The sequence below is a fragment of the Zosterops lateralis genome (genome assembly GCF_965231275.1).
Source record: "Zosterops lateralis genome assembly, chromosome: 7".
Classification (NCBI taxonomy): Eukaryota; Metazoa; Chordata; class Aves; order Passeriformes; family Zosteropidae; genus Zosterops; species Zosterops lateralis.
The window spans coordinates 19,321,421-19,338,277 of NC_139767.1; the positions used below are offsets into that span (position 1 = coordinate 19,321,421).

General features: G+C 37.1%; 1 protein-coding gene across 1 annotated transcript in view; it reads left to right on the forward strand.

Moving 5' to 3' along the window:
- Positions 1–16,857, forward strand: part of LRP2 (LDL receptor related protein 2) — a gene marked incomplete at its 5' end in the record, with an annotated part of 115,204 nt that overhangs the window by 87,027 nt on the left and 11,320 nt on the right. The window contains 14 exon segments of the mRNA XM_083864833.1: positions 954–1,199; positions 1,870–1,998; positions 2,156–2,275; positions 2,853–2,969; positions 3,239–3,355; positions 4,720–4,857; positions 5,590–5,712; positions 6,672–6,800; positions 8,955–9,086; positions 10,207–10,338; positions 11,988–12,131; positions 12,914–13,079; positions 15,644–15,772; positions 16,444–16,664. Of these exon segments, the coding sequence (XP_083720959.1) occupies positions 954–1,199; positions 1,870–1,998; positions 2,156–2,275; positions 2,853–2,969; positions 3,239–3,355; positions 4,720–4,857; positions 5,590–5,712; positions 6,672–6,800; positions 8,955–9,086; positions 10,207–10,338; positions 11,988–12,131; positions 12,914–13,079; positions 15,644–15,772; positions 16,444–16,664 (2,043 nt within the window).

Below are 16,857 nucleotides of genomic sequence, written 5' to 3' on the forward strand. Positions count from 1 at the left end.
TTTGCAAATAATGTAGTTCTGGCAGTTGCAAGCAAGTAATATAAAGCAGAGGGGAAAGCAGTGTGGTTATATAACTGATAGTTTCATTGCCTTCCATTCCAAAGTGGTTCTAACAATGACAGAATTAAATGAAATGTCAGTTTTAACTGAGTTTCAAATAGCTAACATCTTAAATGTGCCACAGGGGAATTAAAAAAGTAGAAATGTGGCAGCTGTGTAATGCAGTGATTTTAACACACTGCCTACCATAAAAATCAGTTTAGGTCTGTGTAATTCCTTTTACTCATTATCTCGTGGATAGGAACAGAATCCTTTGGTCTAGAATATATAGTTTTCTCTTGATCTGTCTGGCAGCGTTTGTAAAAGAAAGTAGTAGAGTGGAGTACAGTGAGACATAGAAATTCTGGAAGGAGAGATAAATGTTGACTCCTGTTTTCAGAGCTACCCCAGTTTGCCAGCACTGCTGATACCAGCTTTCAGTGCTTTGCCCTTTGGGAATAGAGGCTATACATTTGTAAGTTGTGAACCTGATATTGGCATGTTTTCTGTCATGTTCATTCATACAGAAACAGGCTCATCAGGCAATACACACCTAAGCTGATAGCATGGCCAGATCCAAAACGCCAAAATAGCTCTTCTGTGAAGTGAGTGGGAGACCCTGCCTCAATCATATTGTGTGCTGGGTTTACTTCTCTCTGCTTTTGGAGAAGGTAGTATATCCTAGAAAACTGTAGAGCTTTAGTAAGCTTGTCTGAAGGTGCCTAGGGAAAATGTGACGTGTGATGTTAAAAAAATATGTACCTTGACTGCTTTAACTGGGCAAGTATATGTGACTGAATTTTTTCTGGCTTTGTTTTTAACTGTTGGTGTAAACATGAGGACTCAATTGATAAAACAGCAGCAATCATATATGTAAGTTTCAGTATCCTAACAGCTGATCTGTATTCTTTCAGCTAATCACCAGTGTGAAACTCATCAGTGGCAGTGTGCCAACAAACGATGTATCCCAGAAGCCTGGCAGTGTGATAGAGAGGATGACTGTGGTGACAACTCGGATGAAGATACTGCTCACTGTGCCAGTAGAACCTGTCCCCCAGGCCAATTTAAATGTGACAATGGCCGCTGCATCCCGCAGTCCTGGAAGTGTGACGTGGATGATGATTGTGGTGATCACTCTGATGAGCCATTCCACGAATGCAGTAAGCACACAGCTGTAGTAAAATGCCTACATTAAAGTGCACTAAAAGCAGAGTGAAACACATAACTTAATTTTCCTGAGATTGAAAGTTTATTGGAAAGGAGTATTTTCTGCAAGCTAATTGCTTTCATGTAGTAAAGAGTATTAGAAAACATGGAGACTATGTGATAATTTACTATTTACATATTCTTGAAGGGGAGAAAGCTTATTTATGCTGGCCAGCTTATCAGAAACTGGCAGCATCTCACTCTGACTTTCTTGATACTAGGATTTTCCTATATGCTCTAGCATGTCTCTCTGAACCAATGAGCATCTTCAAGAACTTGTGACCTAGTTTTGCCATCTTAGGACAAGCTGCCTCCTCTGTCTCCCATGTTTGGGGCTATTGCCTGTGTCACCAGCTCTGAACAGTTTAGGGAAAAACATGAGTATGATTTGATCCTGTGATGGATTTGTAACATATGCAGAATAGAAGCAGCATAGATTGGAAAAGATACTAAAATCAGATACATTAAATGCTTTCTCTTTTACAACACTGAAATTAGCAGAATTCAGCTCTTTTTAGTCAAAATAATTGACTGAAAGTTATAAAAGGTTAGGAGAGGCAGAAGAGCAAGTAGGACAGTTAGTGGCTACGTAACACAATTAATTTTGACATCTGCCTCTTTCAGTGGGATCAGCTTATAGATGTGACAATCACACACAATTCAGCTGTAGAACCAACTACCGTTGTATACCAATGTGGGCAGTGTGCAATGGCAATGATGACTGTAGAGACAACAGTGATGAACAAGGCTGTGGTGAGTTTGGAGATGGTCATTCCAATGTAACTTTGTGCCTAAAATATTTCTCCAATTTGCAAACACCCAGATTTTCTGAAAGCCTTCAGTAATAATGTACTTGGGCAAAGACTGTGTTAACGTGTACTGTTTTGTTGGCAAACTCTCTGCACTGCAGAGGAGATGACTTGCAATCCTGTTGGAGATTTCCGTTGTGACAATCATCGATGTATCCCACTGCGCTGGAAGTGTGATGGAGATGATGACTGTGGAGATAACTCTGATGAGCACAACTGCAGTGAGTTCTTGTTTTGTTTGTAATTATATAGTCCCACTTTTGACTTAAATATCCTTCTATTTTTTATGAAAACAAGGCAGACAGCTCTCAAATGTAACCATTTTATGTTTTGTATAATAGTTTGTCTTTTATTTGCTGAAGTACCACACTGATATCACAAGGATATATTCTGGTTACATAAAAACACTGATCAATCCAGTCATCACAATAACACAAATTCCTGTTTTCCTCTAAGAAGTGACATTTGAATTTTGTCCTGTGTGCAAATGTGGTATTATACAGGTTCTTAAATAATGATAGTGGATCTTATTTTTTCTGATTTGAATTAAAAGCTTCTGGATAGTTGTGTTGAAACAAAGTCTGCAACAATTTCCTTTTTTCTGTGTCAAGGGGACATGGAATATCTACCTTATTTAAAGAGTGCTTGGGGGGAATGTTGTTTTAACATCATTTAATTTTAAAGATTTTACCTCATTATCTGCTCACATTACTTTTGTCGGGTGCAATGAGGCGGGTGTGGATGTTTAACTCTACATCTGGGAAACTTTTCATATTTGTACATTGATTTTAAATGAAGGTCCTCGTGAGTGCACAGAGAGTGAATTCCGTTGTGACAATCTGCGCTGCATCCCTTCCCGGTGGATCTGCGACCATGATGACGACTGTGAAGACAATTCAGATGAACGTGACTGTGGTGTGTATTATCTGAATGCTACCTCTTACATGTTCACACTATTTTTCTAATGTGATAAATTATTCTGCAAAATGATCTTTTATGGGAATCATCTTTAAAGGAGTAATGTTCATCCTGTCACTTTAGTCACTCCACTAAAAGAAGAGAATACCACAGTTTTAGTAGTCTGGGATTTTCCAGCGTTTTTTAGAAGATTGTTCTCAAATGTAAAAAGTTAATCTGTCTTTGAACAAGAAGACATTTCAACAGTTACTTCTGAATCTTTTCAGAGCTGAGAACCTGCCACCCAGGGTATTTCCAGTGTGCAAGTGGACACTGTGTTGCAGAGCGCTTCAGATGTGATGGAAATGCAGACTGCCTTGATTTCTCTGATGAAGCAACTTGTCGTGAGTTATAAGCTTTGCAACTGGTGCTCGTTGTACTTTCCCCTATTTTTAAGTGAGATGACTCCTTAGAGACATAGAACTCTGCAACGCTCAGTGATGTTAGTAAAAATTCAGATAAGCATAATATTTTGAATCAGCTTTTTAATATAACAATGTGTTGCCACCTCTTACACTGATTGTAAACACATTCTTAATGGTGGGAAATATGAATGTGTTTACCAAGTCCAAGAGAAGATACAAATGTGATCAAATTAAAATTTTTCACTATCACATGAACACTGCTCCAAACTGTTTCAGTTGTACCAAGTTCTAGCAAGGTTTTGTAATGAGATTACTTTTTACAATACTCAAAGTAGCTTAAAGTGTCCTGAAGTACCAGTGAACCCAAGGAAATAATATACTTTCCATTTCTGTTTTCCTTTGGTATATTGATCTACTGTGAAAAAAATATCTGTAGCTTGCCTGGATCTACAGCTGCAGCTGTTTACCCAGAAAGTATTTTTCCCAGTTGAAATGCAAATACACCCTCTGTGCTCTATCTGCACTGACTGACATCAGCTTTTTGGGTGATACTGATGTGTTGGTTCTGACTTACATGATTCCATGATTTTAGACTTTAGTATTTGGGAGAATTCCTTTCTCTTCATGCTGGTGTCAGGGCAGTTCTGAACATCTTTCCATGTACTTAATTTTAACACCTGTGCTTTAAGTAAGAAAGGGCATCTGTACAGTACTATATTTTTCTGATGATAACCACATCCTGGGATGTACATCACAGCAGTTGTCTTTCAGAACCTGAGCTATAAAACATTTGACTGTTCTTAAATGGAGGATAAAGTTTATGAGAAGCCATTGAAAGGGCAAGGGTATGGCTTATTTATATAGGTTGGTAGTATATTTTTGGTTTTTCTTGGTTTAGTTCGGTTCCTTTCACAGCTTTTACAGAATATGAGTGGGGGTTTTTTGCTACATCAGCATGAGTCCTTTTGGAATTACAAATCTTATGTGCTTCTTCAATCATTCACATTTGGTGCCAGTGAGGTTAATTATCTTTTTTATTGAGCTAGATTTGTCAATAACAAATTCAAGTATCATTTGTTAAATTAATTTGTTTATTTTCAAAAGCTTGTCTAATGTAAGTTGTTTCACTATTCATTTAAACCTGAATTAACGACTTGTAGCTGTCAAGAAGTCTTCAGTCTTTGCAGTGTGTTGTTTCTGTACATCTTTGAAGCACCTCATATAATATCTCCTATTGTGGGGAGAAGTGCTTTTAAAAATAATAGAGGGTTGGACTGAATATTTTTCATGAAAACATAAAATTTTTATTGTAAACGAAAATGTCATACATTTCTTTTTCTCAGCAACACGGTATCCTAATGGCACGTACTGTCCACCCATGCTGTTTGAATGCAAAAACCATGTCTGTATTCAGCCATATTGGAAATGTGATGGGGATAATGATTGTGGAGATGACTCTGATGAAGAACTTCACCTTTGCTGTAAGAGACAGGAATTATATTAAAATGAAAAATATGCTTAATCTCTACATATAATACATCAATTAGAAAATAAATTGTAATTATTTGGGATCAGTGCTAAGAATTTTGCTTTATATGCAAGTTCACTTCATTCTCTGACAATATTTCTCACTGCTTTGCAGTTGTTTGTATATGTGGTTATGAAAGTAGGGAGAAGCATATCAGAGACATGAGGTCACTATTTCACATTTTCAAGTTGGTTATCAAAAATAAAAATGTCAGTTTTGAATGTAAGATTAATTCAGATAATGTATATTGTCATAGGTGCTGAACTTTCAAAGCTATTAGTGTTGTCAGGACATCTTTGTAAATATGACTAAGAAGTTCTAAAGCCTAATAATTAGGTGTTGGAGGTGCTACTTAAGCTGGTCAGTTATGCTCTTAAATGACATGTTGGATTTCCAGTCAATTTACTTCATAAACAAACTTAGAAACCTCAGTGTCATATGTAGTTAGAGAATTTATCTTTGGCCAAAGATGAAGTCCTATCTTCTGATTAAAAAAAATGGGTAATGTCCTAACATGCAATCACCAAAATGTGCAGAAAATACTTTTTGTCTGAATGCCTCCTCACCTTTTGAAAGACACAAAACATACAAATGTTCCAAGAGAAAAGTGATATGAATAATGAATAATTTGTGACCCAATGGCCTGAAGTATCAAAGTGTGACTGATTGACCTCTGTGCTTTCAGTGGATATTGCTTGTGAATCTCCATTCCGTTTCCGGTGTGAAAACAATCGCTGTATATACAGTCATGAGCTGTGCAACCAGGAGGATGACTGTGGAGATGGAAGTGACGAGAAAGAGGAACACTGTATGTTTACACAAAATTGAGCATCAAATTCAGAAATTTTGATGTGCTTAATATTTAATAATACCAATGGGATGTCAAAGTTAACCATAAATAATGAAAACAAGACCTCACTATGAAATAAGGTTATTGGTGCTATGTATTTATAGCTCTCTGTACAAGTAACAAAAATCGGCAAACATTTCTCTGAAAAGAGCATGTTTTTCAAAACAGTACTGTATTTTCTTATGAGCACCAGCTGCGTTTGTTCATCTTATTATAAACTCCACTTAAAAGGAGGAAGAAGAAAGAGTTTGGCTGGATAGTAGATGGGGTGGGGTGGGGTGGGATGGGATGGGATGGGATGGGATGGGATGGGATGGGATGGCCAGCTGGGACTTTTAAAATAAAGAAATGGATACTCCTGAAGTTATGACACTGTTAAGAACATATTAACAGTCTTGATATTTAGGCCCATACCCTGCAGAAGCTCTGTTAATATTCAATAGTTTTTTTCCCTCAGATATCTTACGTAGTTCTCTGATTGTGCTGATCATCTTCAAGTTTAATTATATTTTTCGTTGCTTAATGATATTATTTGCTGGATTTATTGTAAATATTCTAGAAGTTAATAGTTCACTAATATCTCCATAATTTCTTTAAGTCTTCAGTAGGTGTATGAAGCATATTGTTGAAGGATATTAATAAGTTTGCACCATTAAAAAGAAAGTTTAGTCAAATAATAACATGAAAATTTTTCCTTCTACCTTTTTTATAAAATAGCAGGACTTCTTTTAGTTCATGGAGAAATCAGGATGTTATATCCTGCTTATGATTTTAACTTTATGCAGACTTCCAAAGTAGCCTTGTCACTGTTTTACCAGATGGCATCAGCTTCCCCATTAGCAATGGGGAATAGTGCTGTCTGTTGGTACTTCACAGTTTAAACTGTGACAGAGGAATATTTCTCTTCTTGCTTGTAGGTAGAGAGCCAACACCAAGACCTTGTAAAACTGAAGAATTCAAGTGCAGTAATGGAAATTGCATTCCCCTACATTATGTCTGTGACAATTACGATGACTGTGGAGACCATTTTGATGAAATGGGCTGCAGTAAGTAATAATATCAATAAAATACAAAATTACAATGCTGTTGAAATAGAATTTTCTGAAATGGAAAGCAATTAATTTTTTTCTAGAATAGCATACTAAGAAGTATTGTTTTTTAATTAGCCTGTGTGGATTTCCTTAGTGTTTTTTAATAAGCCTATTCTAGGATTATTCAGTTAGAGATGACAATATTTACTGTTTTCATTCTTTCATTATTTTATTTTGTTTTAATTCTCTTTTGTTTTCAGTCTTTTGTACATGTCTTCCAAAAACATATAAATGCGTTACTTAGAGACATGGCTTTGTGGGTCTTGGCAGTGTTTGATTTATAGTACAACCTGATGATCTTAAAGATCTTTTCCAACTTGAATGATTCCATCATTCCATGAAATTCCATGCTCTGAATACAGTCTTTTACAGGCTTAGAGTATTTATGCATCACAAAAAAAAAAAAAAAAAAGGTTTGATCTTGGTTTTGATCTTGTTTTGAAATGTGTTGCTTTACAGAGGCAACAGCATCCATTTCAACCATAATTGCAATAGACCAACCTATGGAGGTATTTGTGGGCAGACTCTGAACTGATATATGTTGCTCTAGCCCTGTTAAAAATAAAAGTGTATTGCGATGCTTCTATTTTCCTTTTTATGGACATGACCACAGAATTCTTTAAGTACCACTAGTTCTTTGCCTGTTGCCCCTCTCAGATCCTCCATACAGCTTTTATTAACTATTTATTAAGTATTTACTGGCATCCATTTATATGCAAAACGTTTGACTTGAACTTTGATACGAGAGGTAATCCATGGAATCTCAAAAAAACCCAACCAAACAAACCCCTGAGTTTTTATGTCAATATATAAACAGCTGCAGAGTGCTAATATGAGCATAAACTTGTAATTTCAATTTGTCAGGTGGCATTTGACAGCATCAAGTGAAAGTGCCAAATGCTACACTGATTATTTGCAATCCTGCAGACTTCCAAAACACAAATAACTTGGAAGCCTATGGTGTAGTACATTTTGAAGCAGCTGATTTTTCTGTTTCAATTACCATCCCAATGGCCTTTAGGTAATATAGCCTAATGCAATGACTTGAAAATATAGAAGTAAAAAAAAGGCTATGAAACAGACACTTTCTGATATCTGCATTCTGCTCTTTGGGGATAAATGTGAATACAGATCAGATGGTAACGTTTGGAGCCTTCCCAGCATCAAATACCCGCTGTAATGAAAGTAGAATATTTGTGTGTGTATGTGTACTATGAATTTATACTTCTACATGTGAAATTGTATACTTTCCACATATGAAATTGAGCTGTTTAAACTTAATTTAATCAGCACTGGAATGTGTATGTCGAAAGCAGATAATCATCTTAATGTAAGATTTTTGGCACACATCTATATCTTTTCCTCATATTCTTCAATAAGCATACTATTTATCTTTTCTTGCTTGTAGGTAGAGAGCTTATATAACAAACTTGCTTTTGTACTCAAGTATTTTATGCATGTATAGAGTATATATGAACCAATAGAATTCTATATGTATTTTCAGAAGTGTATAATTTTCATTATCTGTTACAGACTGATTATTATCCCTGACTTGGCTTTTCTATTATAGGAATGTTTTAAGGGGCAGTACATTCTGTGTAATGACCTGTACTGACTGCAGTAGGTTTTAGATTAGGTTTAGCATGAGCTATGGGTCATCTTCCCTCTAGTTTCCAGATGTTAATAATGTAGGGCCTGTGCTATGCATGATATCAATTGACAATATTTCTTGTTCAGCTGGTAAGAAAGCAATGGATAAGAAAGACCTACGTCAGCAAAGTTAGGAGTTAGAGTCAAATCTCTTAAATTCTGCAGTTGCTGCAGATTGGTGGTAATGTTGAATATATTTTCTGTTAAGGAAGGTGAGCTTTAATGATTATGGTTCTTTTCCTGTCCTCTTCACTACTTTTTTAGTTGACAGCTCTCTTAACCAGTGGTTACCATTGCCGTCTAACTTTAGTTAGAAAAAAGAGAAAGGAAACTAACTTAATCTATCTGAAAACTATTTTCAATTGTAATAATGATCAAAAATATTATGCCTCCCCCTTATCACTTCACTTTTTGCTTACAATTTTTCTTTTTTTTTCTTTTTTTTTTTCCCCCTTTCAGATCCTGGAACAGAGCGAACTTGTGCAGAAAATATCTGTGAACATAACTGTACCAATCTGAATGAAGGAGGCTTTATCTGTTCCTGTAGGCCAGGGTACAAGGCCAGTGAAACTAATCGCAACTCCTGTGAAGGTATTTTTAATCTTTTTAATCATAACTTTGCAATCTGAGATATACAAATTTTGTGGGGTTTTTTTTCCTTATTGAAAACTAACTGACTGCCGGTTATACTCTCCTTCTGTTCTGTTCTGTTCTCAAACGCACCTACAGTAAAGGTGTGTTGTGCTGTATTTTTGCCCTGGGTTTTATGCAGATAAAATGTGGTGAGGAGTCTACTCAAAGGCCATGGTTTGTGGCCATGCAATGTAGTACCTTCCCAGTTGGTGTTTTAGTATGTTTTGATGAGAACCCTCTGCTTGTTTCTTGCACCTCATGTGGACAATTTGTGTAGTTTTATTAAACATGATCCAAGGACATGTCTCCCTTTCCTTCCTGCTGATATCTTTTCTAAAGGACTATATGTCTTGGCTTCAGCATTTCAAGAAAGCTTTTCTCTTGCATCTCATTTTAGTCATGCCTCATCTTTTGTCTCGCCTTATTGATTTAACACAAAAATACATGATCAAAAATGCATCTCTGAAAAGAAATCTCTTAAGCAGGATTGCACTAATGTAGTTATTGGCAACCTGTAGTTAAAACATGGTAAACAGCAGATGAGTGATGAAGAGTTGTTTGATAACAGACGCTGATTTTCAGAATCACTTATTAGGTCACTGATCTTTTAGAGTATGTGGGGAAGGAACAAACCTACCATTTCATGGAGTAAATGTGACCAGCGTAGAATCATCAAGTTCAGAAGAGGCCGTTAAGTATTTCCACTCCAACCATCAACTCAGCACCACCACTGTAACCCCTAAACCACAAAACCCTCACCCAGCACCAGATGCAGATGGCTCCAAAACACCTCCAGGGACAGAGACTCCACTGCCTCCCTGGGCAGCCTACTCTGATGCCTGATCACCCTAAGAGACAAAGTTTTTGTCCTAATATCTAATCTGAATTTCCCCTGTCTCATCTTAAGGCCATTTCCTCAGCTCCTCTCACTGCAGGCAGTATAAGAGAGACTGGCCCCCACCTCACTACAGCCTCCCTTCCAGGAATTGTAGAGAGCCATGAGGTCACCCCTGAGACTCCTAAAGACTAAACAAGAAAGAAATCAAGTTTTAGGAATCTTTTCTCTTCTTATGTCTAGATATCAATGAGTGTGAGATCTTTGGAACATGCACCCAGGACTGCAAGAACTCCAAAGGAAGCTATGAATGTTTCTGTGCAGACGGCTTCAGGTCTGTGGGTGATCAACAAGGGAAACAGTGTGCAGCTGATGGTATGTTCACTGATAGCAAGATTGATTGCCACCTGTAAAGAGCAAGTGCAATATAGCAACTTAATAAATGTAATCCTCTCTTTTGTAAGAAGGGGATAATGAAACCCAAACCTTATTCTGTAAGATAATACTATCTGTGTATTTCACCTATTCCATAATCAGGAATGAAAGTGCTCATCTCTGCTTCTAGTTGCAAACATTGGAAATGATACTTGATTTGAATGCCTGCATTCATTTCTCCTGAAATTTTCTGCAAACAAAACCCTGTTGTCCTATGGTTATCATCAGAAGGAAATTAATGTTGCCTGTTCCTAAAGTTTAGATTTTTTCAACATAATAATGCATCAGAAAATGTTGCAATAAACTGGCATAAATCAAAGGCAGTTTGATGACAGGTTGCCATTCATTGTTCACGGACTGATGCACACAAACAGAAGGACTTTGGCCAATGTTTCAGATCAGTCATTGGCTTTTTATCATTCCTCAGTGCAGTGACTACCATGTATGATAGTCTTTGAATAGGCAGAGTTGACTCAGAAAATAATAGTAATAGATCAGTAATAATAAAAAAAGAGGTAAAGAAAATAGAAAAGAAGTGATGATGGAGCAGTGTAATACAAAAACAAAAACAATACTGTCTCTAGAAAAGTAGTTACACTTCAACAGCTTTAAGAGATAAATTATAGAAATATTGTGTCCTTAATCAAAATCTTCAGAATAGAATGCCTGTGACCAAACCTACTGGAGGTTTTGAAACCTAAAAATTATTTGTAATATGAAAAATGCTACAAGAAAATAAGGTCTCCAGGTTCCCCATCCAGGAGCCTAGTTTGGCCAATATTTACTGCTGAGCATTTGGGTGGAAATGCAAAAGGACATTTACATTTCAGTTTCTGCCTGGCTGCCTGTTTGTGCCTGTGTTGGAAATACAGTTCTTTGATACCCTTCTTCACAGGATTTGTCCAGGAAGCATCTAAACACACAAAGAGTTGAAGGCTGTGATAGAAGATAATATAATTGTAGCTGGTAACAATGAAATTAGTTGTGCCTAAGTTCTATTTCTATATATACCCAGAACTCTGCCCTGCTTTGTAGAACAATCTCACAGCCTTCAAAAATGAGGCCCAGGTGAGATGTTGTTAGGCCAACCCAAAATTAAACTGTGGTCAGGAGAACATTCATCTGAACATGAAGACATTAGAATTTAAAAACTTTAAGGTAGAACTTGGACATGTCATGGCTTAAGGGACTGGCAATTTATTTGTCCTTTCACAAAAAACCAAAAAAAACTTTGCTCTACTTTGAGTGGGAAAGTGGAACCATGTACTGTGTAGTGGAATTCTGTTTTAGAGGTATAATGATATGTCAACAATGTAAGTTTAAGAATTTTTAAGGACTTATGTCTGCACAAGACCTATGATGAAAGGTATAATACTATCCTCAGTGTTAAGCATTTCAATTTCTATGAATTTTGCAAAGCCATGAAGTTTGAATAGCTCTGAAGCTTTAGGAGTGGCCCTACATTCCCTCTGCTTCTTGTACAGATACAACTTGTGAAAATCCCATTTATTTTTAATTAGAAGTGACTTTCATCTGTTTTTTTTCTAAAATGAGAAAGACACGAAAATAAATTCATGATTGTTTCCCAGGTAATCCTCCATTGCTACTGCTGCCAGATAATGTGCGGATTCGAAGGTACAATATCTCATCGGAGCAGTACTCTGACTATATTGATAACCAGGAGCGCATCCAAGCTCTGGATTATGACTGGGACCCGGAAGGGATAGGCCTGAGTGAGTATGCTGACCCTCAACCATGCAACAGCTGGTTTTAAAAGATGCATTTCTGCAGCATGGATGTTGAATTTACACTGGAAAGCAAACTCAAATTAGATCAACTGGCCAGGTCTCAGTTGAATGTGCCTTTCCCCTAGTCATTCTCCAGCATCAGTGTACTTTCTTTTAATGTTTTAATTTAGTTTAACCAGATTTTGATCTGATTTTTCTTTCATTTTAGTGTGAGTTTAGCTGTAGAATTGTGGCTCTTTAGGATTATACTGCAGAAGATTGTTATCAATCAAACCCTTCTTCTGCCTCTTCAGTTCCCAAATCTGGCTCAAGTCTTGCAAGAACTAATCCTTCTACTATTATTCTAAGCAGGAATGGCCAATAGATCCCTGTATTAACTTATATTTTTACATCTTCCTCAGGTTCCCTTTTTTTGCTATTTCCACAGGGCCACTGTCCCTGGCCATACTTGCTCCTTAGGGTTATGAGAGCTTATATTACTCTCAAAATCATGTGAAAAGGTTTCAGAGCTAAGATGCTCTGCTCTTGAAAAATGTCATATATATTTCTTGATGGTCTAGCTCAAGATGACTTTAGATGTGTATCTTGCATATGATGGATGGCTTTAGAATTTACACACTAATGCGATGTAATTTAGCTGAACAGACAACTCTTACCTTATTCATAAATAAATGGGGCTGGTAACTTCACACAAGAGCCTCAGAAAAATTAGAATTTTCAACAAATATGTAATTAACTTGACATTTCTCATCTTTTTTTTTTTTAAGGTATTGTGTACTTCAGCATTCTGGGACAGGGTTCTGAGTTTGGAGCTATCAAACGTGCTTATCTCCCCACATTTGACAGCAGTAGGAACAATCCAACAAAGGAAGTTGACTTGAATCTCAAATACATAGTTAGTCCTGATGGGTTAGCTGTTGACTGGGTTGGAAGGTAGGTACACTGAAAAGCTAGAAAAATGCTGTACCAATGTGTCAATTTGTGAATCTGATCAGGCTGTGCAAAATCCACTTTTTTCTTCCTTATGAATTGTCTCTGAATATGTCTAGTCTGAAGGTAGTTCAGAACAATGTAGTAAGCTATCCTTGCCCAGACAGCAGGTTAATAGATGTGCATGTGGCTGACTGCATCACATATTCTGTGCAACTGGCAGGTCAGTTGTGCATCAATAAAGTGATAATACATAAACCTTCATGTCAGATGGATTCTTCTTCAATGACTTAGGTACGCTCCAGGAACAAGCTTTCTCTGCTGTTGGAAGGAAAACTTCCCAACTCACAATGGATTTTTATCTTTTATCTTTGCTTGTTCCTTATCAACACTGTGCTATATGAGCAATCCCAAAACAGAAGTAGCTCTGAAGTTTGATGAATGCATGTAGTTTCTCAGAAAATGGTTACATTTTTGTAATTATGTTTCAGAGGTTTTTCTCCCTTTTACTGACTCTGGATTTTTTTAGCCTAAAACATGGTAATTTTTTAAACTTAATGTTGTGGTTTGAAAGCAAAATGAATGAGAGGCTCCAAGTCAGAGATATAATTTAATAAGAAGAAAGGTAAAAAGGTAAAAGTAAAATAAATGCAATAACACAAAGGATCACTTACAGAGTCAGAATAGAACCTGAGCAGGATGGTGGAAGCAGTCCAGGTGAGGTGCTCTTCCTGAAGCAGTGATCCTGTAGAAAGGTCTGGTAGCCCTGCTCCTCTGGGAATCCAGTGGATAAGTGCTAAGTGCACTGTCCCACATACCAGTTTATATCCAGGTGAGAATGCTTGGCTCCTCCCCCTGGGCAGAGCATCTCACAATAGCATGAGAAGTGTGAAATGGGTCCTTGATGGCCCATTAACAGAGATAGCTCCTGGAGGGAGTTATCTGTGACTCATGGGCCATTAGCAGGAGACACCCCAAAAGTCATTAGCAGAAGACACCCCAAAGGCATTAATGGGCCATTAGCAGAAGACGCCCCAAAGGCCATTAGCAGAAGAGGCAGGGGCTTAGGAAAACACGAGCCCACCTGGTTTCAACAGTTCATGAAGATGGTGATAGAATAAATACTTTGTGTAAATCCTACACTGCAACCCAGGACACTTAATCATAGAAATCATGAGATCACTCCTTATGTTTACTACCTTGGAGAAGACAAAGTTGGGCCTGACTCTTGGGAGTTTGCCTCTGATGTTCACGGTGTCATTTCATCTTGCAATATTTAACTGTTGAAGGACATGGTGGACAGGCATAGCTGTAGTTCATGTGGTATAATGTTGAGAGGAACTTGATGTATATAGATGAACACTATGAAATGTAGTCAGGATTCTGTTTGAAGTTGGATGGACAGAAGTTATAGAGATTAGTCAACCTTCTGAATGCTATTGCCAGATTTTGGATACAAAGTGATGAGAAAGAGTGAAAAAGGATATCTTTTCTTCCAGCAGTTTAGAGATAGATATATCAGGGTCTGGGTTAGCCCTCAGGTTATTCTGCTGTTTGATTCATAAACTGGAGGCACCTAGAAAACAAAATGTCTCTGAAGGCAAAAGGGAGTGTCTGAATTTTGTTCACAAATTCGTATGGTCATGAGAGCAAGCATCCAGGATAGATATATCACAAGCATCCTAGTGAGGCCTCAGCTTCATCTTGGTGAGCAACTTCAGCACTTCAAACATAGTGCTGCACTGATTTCAGAACAAATGAAATTAAATGTATTTTAAAAGGCCACATTTAATTGTCTGCACATTATATAAAATGTTACCCATGGTTTGAGACACTTAGTCTTGCTGCTCATCTGCCAAATAGAAATTACAGTATTTTTTCACATTCTCAGGCCAGCTAGTAGACAATTTATTCAAGCAAAAGACACTATGTGATTAGTGTATAATAATAGAGTGCATAATAATGAGTCTGTTTATTATCTAAGGTCAAAAAATTATTAAGGCATGATGATAAAGATAAACAAAATTCAAGGAAGAGTAGAATGAGCACCCTGTTTATTAGGACTAAAAGCATTTTCATCTAATATAGGAACAATTTATTTATTAGTATCTCTATCAGAAGACAAAAGTCTAGAGAGGAGCTGTGAACTAATAAGCTGGATATCTCCAGAGCTGCTGCATAAATTACATGGTAAATGAATTTTTACTTGTAATGAACCTCATTGTCTCCTGGAAAACAGAGTCTTTAGAAATGCTGATTAGCCACTTCTGCTGCTTAAAAGTAACAATGAAAGTTTTAGTAGCCCTTGAATGAAAATTATCTGACAGGGACCAGAGGTAGCTGCAGAAACTTTTTTCAGAGGAAAAGAAGAGTGAGCCAAGAGATCACATTTCTTGAACTTACCTATATTTAGGGTCTGTTTATTCTATATAAGTTTAGTAATCAATGCAGATTCATTATATTAATTTTGTTCAAGTTTGATAGAGTGTTTCTTCTTAATTATTTTTATTCCTCCTTCAAGTGTAAACTATTTACTTTTGGAATGTTTTGTGTTTTATGTAATTCAGACATCTTTACTGGACTGATGCAGGGACTAATCGCATAGAAGTGGCAAAATTAGATGGACGGTATAGAAAATGGCTTATTTTTACTCAGCTGGATCAACCAGCAGCTATTGCTGTCAATCCAAAACGTGGGTGAGTACTGCAAGACTGACAAGAATTATTTCAATGCTATTCAAAACAAAAAAAAACCCTCAGTGGTAAATTTTTCAGGAAAGACTAAGGGAATATTTTTGATGACTTCCCTTTACTAACATTGCAAAGTTTGTGAGCATGGGAAAGCATTCTAGGATTAGATTTAACATGAATGCCTGTGTTGGTGACAAGGCCAGCTGGTTCAAATAAAAATATCTTTTCTGCATTATTATGCGCCCACTAAATTTCTCTGTTACTACTGAAACAGGGAAATAGATGAATGTCTCTTTACCAGCTTTAAGCAGGAAAGTCATAGTCTCCTCCATGGGGAAAAGCAATGTAAATGCACTTGTACACTCAACAGCTGGGCTTGCTTGCAACTTGGATTAAATGGTAGATCGTGAGGTACTGTGATAAGTGCTCCTCTCAGGTAGAGTACAGCAGCATAGCTCCCTGAAGTGATGTGGATGCTACAGCTTTATTGTGACTGGTGGATGTTCTTTTGGTATTTATTGTTCAGTGAACTCTCTGTCACCTTCCCAGTCACATCTGCAAAACATAGGTTGCTGAGCAACATTTTATCCCATTACTGACCTTTTCCATGAAACTCCAAAGGATAATCACAATGACCAAATTCTGAACTGTATCCACTTCTCATTCTGTCCTTTCAGGCTCATGTATTGGACTGACTGGGGAAGGCAGCCAAAGATTGAGTGTGCCTGGATGGATGGACAACAAAGACAAACACTGGTCTCTGAAGACCTTGGCTGGCCAACTGGTCTTTCTATTGATTATTTGAACAATGATAGGATCTATTGGAGTGATTCTAAAGAAAATATAATTGAATCCATGAGACCTGATGGGACAGACAGAACCATTGTACTACATGGAGGTAAGAACATACTATGTAATGAATAGTAATCAAGATGTTCTTACAAGCACTTGGGCTTCAGAAGTGGGGCTGCATTTAGGAGCTTTTCAAACATTAAGTCTTGGAAGTGTTTTCTCGTTTGTACAGTGATCAATGGTGCACCAGGCTCAGCGATGCCTGGTTACTGGACTCCTTGAGTGGAGTCTGTGTTCCA